The 6712-nt window shown below is 41.6% G+C and overlaps 1 protein-coding gene across 1 annotated transcript; it reads left to right on the top strand.

Annotated features, from left to right (window-relative positions):
* The first annotated feature begins 3630 nt into the window (after positions 1-3630).
* LOC110495171 (uncharacterized) lies at positions 3631-6288 on the top strand. The gene is made up of 5 exons (XM_021570494.3): positions 3631-3797; positions 4157-4379; positions 4513-4669; positions 4954-5060; positions 5698-6288. Exons 1-5 carry the CDS (start codon positions 3730-3732, stop codon positions 6148-6150), a joined length of 1008 nt encoding a protein of 335 aa, XP_021426169.2. The 5' UTR covers positions 3631-3729; the 3' UTR covers positions 6151-6288.
* Positions 6289-6712: the final 424 nt, after the last annotated feature.

The following is a 6712-nucleotide window of genomic DNA, read 5'->3' as shown; positions in this document are numbered from 1 at the left end:
GGATATTAGTATAGACTACACCGACATGGGCCCCGAAAATTTATCTAAAGGCAAACTCTATCTCCTAGTCATAGTAGATAGGTTCTCCAAATGGGTAGAGGCAATACTAACAAAAGGGGAGGATGCTAGGTCAGTCTTTGAGTGGCTACAAACCAAACTAATACCCAGGTATGGCATCCCAAGACAAATCAAATTTGACAAATGGCTTACATTTAACAAACACCTGAGACAGGTGGAAGAAAGATTTGGCATAACCCACAGATTTGGATCTGTGTACAGGCCCCAATCCCAAAATCTGGTGGAACGTCAAACCAAAAGCAAAAGCTAAGATAGCTAAAGTAAGTGCCTCATGGGATAATGACTGGTAGAGTCATGTATGGTCCACCAAGGGAGGGAGGTCATATGCCCGCCCTTGATGTACAACAAATTGTAATGTCTAATTATGTGAAAAAACTGACGGTTCTCTCTGCAGCACTCTCTACCCAGGTTCACAAGGTCCAGGAGGGGGAGCTGCCGGGGGACACGCCACTACTGAAGGTAAAGGTTGGTGACGGGGTGAGGGTTACAGTCCACAAGAGAAAGTGGCTGGAACCCAGGTGGACTGGACCGTACGAAGTGAAGGAGGTTACTTCACACTCAGTCCAGGTCAAAGGTAAATCAGGCGCACCTTGGCACCGCCTTACACATTGCACCCCAGCCCCAATTCCTTCTAGAACACTGACTGAAGTCAGAGCTGATTTGAGCGGCCTAAATTCGATTCCAAATGAAGACACTCCTTCCTCAGGTGATGCGGCATCAAACTCCGCCTCCCCTGAGAAGGGAACCTCGCCCAGTTAGAGGGAAATTTCTCCCTCTCTGGGTGAGGCTGGGGATATCTGGTCCCTTATTTGTGATATTCCTACTGATATTTGGAGTAACCCTAGGACTTTCACATGGTTAATTGAACAACTATTTCACCCTGCCACATCACGTACACCAACCCCTACACATGTCCCTAACTCCTTTTCTGATATCACTCCCTCCAATCACTCCCGTCCCAAACGTAGCACTACACCTACAGACCCACCATGCAAACCAGACAAGGTTAGGAGCACCACCTTATGTATACCCACGATTGCAACCGCCACCTTTCTGCTATAGTTTTCACGTCTAATAGACGTGAAGAGAGGGATTTGTTATATAAGTATTCATACACATAGCTCATATAAACAAAGACATTCCGTCGTAAGAACACATACACCCAGCCACAAGACTGACCCCCGCTATTGGTCGGATGCTCAGGATAAGGCTCTGCTGTGCACCAATGGGGCTTCTGCTCTGGCTAGAGCAAGGCCCGCCTCCAACCCTCCGACCAGTCAAGAAGACCGAAACGACAAGACTCCACCTACTTTATTCTATGTATAAAAATGAATGTAACCGTTGTATAGGCTCTCTTTTTCACCTGGCTCCTTGCCGAGTTATGTGAACTAGGTCCGTGCACGTAAAACTGCGGGACAAGATATCTCTGACTCATTAAAACTGTCTTTTGTTACAACTGAAATCCACTCTGTCCAGCGTCCGTGATTTGGTCTCAACTCTCCAGTTTTTGAACACTAACACTCGACTCATTTGGAGTTAAGACATTTTAACAACATCTGATGAAAAACGGCTTGCTAGCCAGCCAAGTTATTTGTGCATTCTGTTGATGAGTCTGTTTTACTAGCTAGCTGCATGCAAGTCTGTTTACCTAACTAACTTTCGCTAACTGCCTCTTGCCACTTTCCGTTATTGTATTGTGTTGCACCATTGGGGTTAGTGTTACTAGGTAATATTAGAGCCAAGCCTTGGCCAATTGCACATTAATAAAGGTAGTTGTGGGTTCAGCAACTTGAACCAGCAGTGACATTTTAGCAGTGAGGTTCATTTCTTCTTCCTTGTCTCTGCTTGTTCCAGGTTGAAGCACATCCCACAATGACACTCTGTAGATGTAAAGAACTTGTTGTGAACCTCCCAGCCACCACGATAATTACCATATCCCAGGGTATTATTCAGGAGCCAACACCACAATTTAGATAGAAATAGATTCACCCATGTTATTGTTTATCATGCAGATTTGTCATGGCATTGTAATTTATGAAGCCCATTCTAAATTACAGACATGATTTATGCCATGGGGATTACAGTGTGCAAGTCTTCAATTTAGACCACAATTACTTTAATTAGGTGTTAGTGAAGGGCTGGTACAAAAACCTGTAAACTCCTGTCCTGTGTATAAAAAAAACAACCCTGTGGCTGTCATGACTAAATTTGCCCTCCTACTGAACAAGCTTATGAATGTTGGAGGTTAATCTCCTTGAGATGTCCCTCATTTGGGAATAACTTATTTTGTACAATGGACTGTTTGTTTTAAGGACTCAAAAACCCAAAGAATTTTAACATTAAAAATGACAAGTGTTGATGTCTCCACATGTTTCTGGTTTTGAAGCTTGGGCAGCTGGTGACTGCAGTTCATACTGTATGTCTAATCCCCTGCAAGGAGAGAGAAAAGCATCAATAATATTACAATGCTGTATTAATTGAATTGAATATATATTCCTGTTTGATATGCATTTATTTAATTATAATATCATCTTATATTACATTCTAATATTTGTTTTGGATCATATGTATTTAGCTTACATTAGGATGAAGTAGTTTAGGCCTTCTCATCTAGTTAGATTGCATCATATCACCTTTAATGATATGCACGGGTGTGATAGTTGTATGAATTCATCACAATGCAAGCCTACTCAGTAGAAACAAAACATTATCAGCTCTAATGCAATATTAGCTTCACAGTGAAACACCACTATTCTGACTATTAATCATACAGTCAATAAAATAGATGATTTAGCTATCTCAAAAAAACATAGCCTGTATGATATCATGCAAGCAAGTTTATCTATGTCCACAACGATGGAGTAGCAGACCAAGCAATGTGCGAGAGGAGGACCCTGTACTGTAGAATAATTATTCTAGTCGGTGTCAACGTCATTTATTAACAGGTACTGAGAGATCTACTCTACTTGTTTACTTGTTATTCGTGTCAGATATTTCCATTTTGGGATAGTTGTTCACTGAATTGCTAGCACTTCATTTCCTAATGCTTTTGTTGAAAAAGATTATCGAAAACCATTAAATTATGTTTTAATCATCGAACCGAAACCGAACCGAGCTCAAAAAGCACTAATCGCTCAGCACCATCCAACACTGAAACACTGCTTGGACTAATACAGTAGACCTAGGCTATTACTCAGATGTATCCTGTTGGTTGGCCTACTGGTTCAGTTGGTTGGCCTACTGTAAAAATACATATGTTTTTATTTAACATTTATTTGCACAAGGAGTCCCGTTGAGACCAAGGCCTCTTTCGCAAAGGAGCCCTGCATACACAATTTATAGGCAACAAGTTATACGATTTACCACAAACTATTATCCTATGTATTTCTTATTTGGCATTTGTGGAATGATGATTTAAGAGTTAACATTATTTTACATTGGTTTAGCAAAAATAGTTTCAAGACCTTGTTTTGATTTATACCTAGGTTGCTAACTGCCAAAACACATACAAGGTTAGTGTTACATTGACCATTGTTACAACTTGTGACGCCAGTTGAATTGTCGCTGCGCAATAATTAAGTTGCTTAGCAACCTGGAAATAATGAATTCGCTGCCAAAGTCCACACGACAATTTCTTTCACACACTTTATCATGAGTAAAATGTATCAGTGTGCTGAAATCTGCTTGCCAAGAAAGAAAAAAGTCCGCGAGTCTTTCCAGTAAGTACAGTATTTCTGATTGTAAAAGGCCTAGATTCGATGTTCAGAAGACATATGACTAATGATTGAGTAGATATTGATTCAATAAACGTTCTTCATAATCATTATGTGGACACTTACAAGTAATCCACGAGGTATTTTAATGACTATTTTAATGATCTTAAATTCGTGTTTGTCGTTTATAAACGTTTCTACGGCAGGCAATTATTTACAACCCAATGCTATACAGTTACATGTGAATTGTTTCTATCTGTTAGGCTGTCCTATTGCAACAATGTGATTTGGAGGTGGGCCTATTTGCTGCCGTTTATTTGTTGTTGCAAACTTTAAGTAGATTGACTCTTTCCCTCTGTTTTTAGCTCAAATACATACAGGATATTTGATGAAAAGATACCTGACAGATTGGACCCTGATAAAGTCTATAAAGTCCATTCATATGCTCAGAGAGATCCCAAGGAATATGATCAGCTTAAAATACACAATACCCCACAAATGTACAATGCCAAGTTCATAAGAACCAATGTCAGGTTCATGAATGCACCCATTTCTCACATGGAGACAGAGAATACAATGGCTGAGCAGGTATGTTCCATGAAATGTTATTCATAATTGTAACCATTCTGCAATGACCAGTTTAGTTCCATGCCTGATAAATAAAATGTATTTACATTTCATTCCATGATAATTCATTTTCTCTCCATGAGACTTATAACAGTGTCACTGGTGGCCCAATACATCGTATCACGATGTGAGCACCCAGGCACCTTACAGAAAGGACAGCACTCAGAGACAAGACTACCAGGCCATTCAACAAACACACGCCCTGGTCAGACATGGGAGGAACAACAACAGAGTGCCTGCTTCAGGAATCGGTGAGCACGTGTGTGTGTGTGTGTCTTGTGTGTGTGTTTGCGCAAGCACGTTCATGATTGTTTGTGTTATCCAATTAGGCCTCTATCTTTTACATTCACTTGCATTAGACTCAAATAAAGGCATTGATACTATGTCAGGTTGGCACTTAGGGTTGAAGGAGTGTATGGATTAGAACAAATAGATTTGTGTTGCTTAGTTGCATCTAAAAGGTGATCTGTGCAAGAAAAATGTAACTATTTAACTGCAGTGAGTGACATTTTACTACATGGCTTATGGTTCACAGTTCCCATGCTGAGCTCTATTGGTAGCCCAAAGGTGTTGCTCGAGCACATGTCTTTTATTCACCAATATGATTCAAGGAAATTACAGGACCAACCATACCAAGGAAGGGTAAGATTTATACAATTTCTCAGTAGAGTCATTTTTGCTGCTTTCTATCCTATGCAGCTATCATTTAATAAAGTCTTGTTCCTGGAAACTCATAGGGCAGGTTTCCAAGACACAGATTAAGCCTAGTCCTGACCATTCTCCATGGATAATCTCCATTGAAAGCATTTTTTTTCTTCATCCAGGACTAGGATGAATCTGTCTGTGAGATCAGCCCATGGGTTCAGTGTTAAATCATGTGTATTAGTTATGGCCTGGAATGTATAGTATTATTCCAAAATCAAATGTAATATTGCAATGTTACAAATGTTATACTGTGAAGGTATTTTAATGAATTGATAATGCTATTATTTACATTCTCAGAATGTGATCCAAGAAATACAACAAAATGGGATTCAAAGCAAATTAATATTAGCCTTCAAACGTTCTCAAAACTTTCCTTTGCTCGATCGGGGCGTCACCTTTGGACAGCGTTTGAACCATGTGATGAACTCAACTCCCAGCCACAGCTGCATTCCTCCCTCCCTCCCTCCCTCCCTCCCTCCCTCCCTCCCTCCCTCCCTCCCTCCCTCCCTCCCTCCCTCCCTCCCCACCCTCTGCTTCCCCCAGTTATGCTCATGTCTGTTTCCCCTTTCTCCAGCGACATGGAGCTTTAGTGTGGAGCGAGGCTGGGCCATGGTCTCCTGTCGGGGAGAGCACATACCTCAACTCCGAGGGGTCATGTTTGCCAGCGTTGCAGGGAGGAAGAGGGGGGAAAGAGGTAACCTCTCCCCAGCAGCAAGTTTTCAATGACGGCAGGATCCACTCCGGAAAGGCGGGCCCCAGCGCTAAAGGCACCAAGGCCATCGCCTGCCACTCACCGACCCATCCCTCCAGCCAGCTGTTTCACAGCTTCTATACTCCCATGACACATAGGGGAGGGGTTGAGGGAGGGTTTGAGGGGATCTCCTCAGTCTCTGACAGGGCTGCGGAGGGTCGGAGAGCTATGCATGCGGACGGCGAGGGGACTGTCTTGCAAAGGCAGGGATCCAACAGTCAACAGGTGGAGATTCAAGCCCCAGCCCAAATTGCAGGCTCAGAGCCTAACAACTGATGGCACTGATGGCATTTTAACACTTTAGGGGCTGCCTTATGTAAAGATCTGAGTAGAAATCGGTTGCAATTGTGTTACATTTTTGGTCAAAAGTAAGATAAAGATTAAAATAATAAAAGGTTCAACCTGCAAAAGTAACTGCTGTTAAATGGTATTTTCAATTAAAGAAAAATACTGTATATGGTATGTACAACTGTACAACCCAATTCTAACCCCAAATCAGGAGCCCTAAGCAAGATTTGGTTGGGTCCCCCCTCCCCACCTTGCAGCAAAACATTTTTTGTTGCTCCCCTCTTGATGGCTGAGATAACTTTTTTTTAAAGCAAATTTCCTGCAATCCTATACATTTTGCCATGGGGCTTCGATGAAATGTTGCAGTTTTAAAGCAAGTTTTCTGTAATTTTACACATTGCACCATGGGGTGGAGAGACATTCTTGCTGTTTTAAACCTAATTTCCTGCAATTCTACACATTTTGCCATGATTTATGCCATGTTAATATGATATTTGAGTGAGAATGTCTAACAAAATCAATGGGGCCCCACTGGAAATCAGAGCCTTGG

This window comes from Oncorhynchus mykiss, chromosome 17, assembly GCF_057628025.1.
Source record: "Oncorhynchus mykiss isolate SJ-2025 chromosome 17, ASM5762802v1, whole genome shotgun sequence".
Classification (NCBI taxonomy): Eukaryota; Metazoa; Chordata; class Actinopteri; order Salmoniformes; family Salmonidae; genus Oncorhynchus; species Oncorhynchus mykiss.
The sequence above is the reverse complement of the archived record's forward strand: the minus strand, read 5'-3'. Positions and strand labels throughout refer to the sequence as shown.

Coding starts and splice junctions, on each gene's coding strand:
- LOC110495171 (XM_021570494.3), top strand. CDS start 3,730: ATGAGTAAAATGTATCAGTGTGCTGAAATCTGCTTGCCAAGAAAGAAA. Junction 4,380..4,512: donor AGAATACAATGGCTGAGCAG/GTATGTTCCATG, acceptor GACTTATAACAG/TGTCACTGGTGGCCCAATAC. Junction 4,670..4,953: donor AGTGCCTGCTTCAGGAATCG/GTGAGCACGTGT, acceptor TATGGTTCACAG/TTCCCATGCTGAGCTCTATT.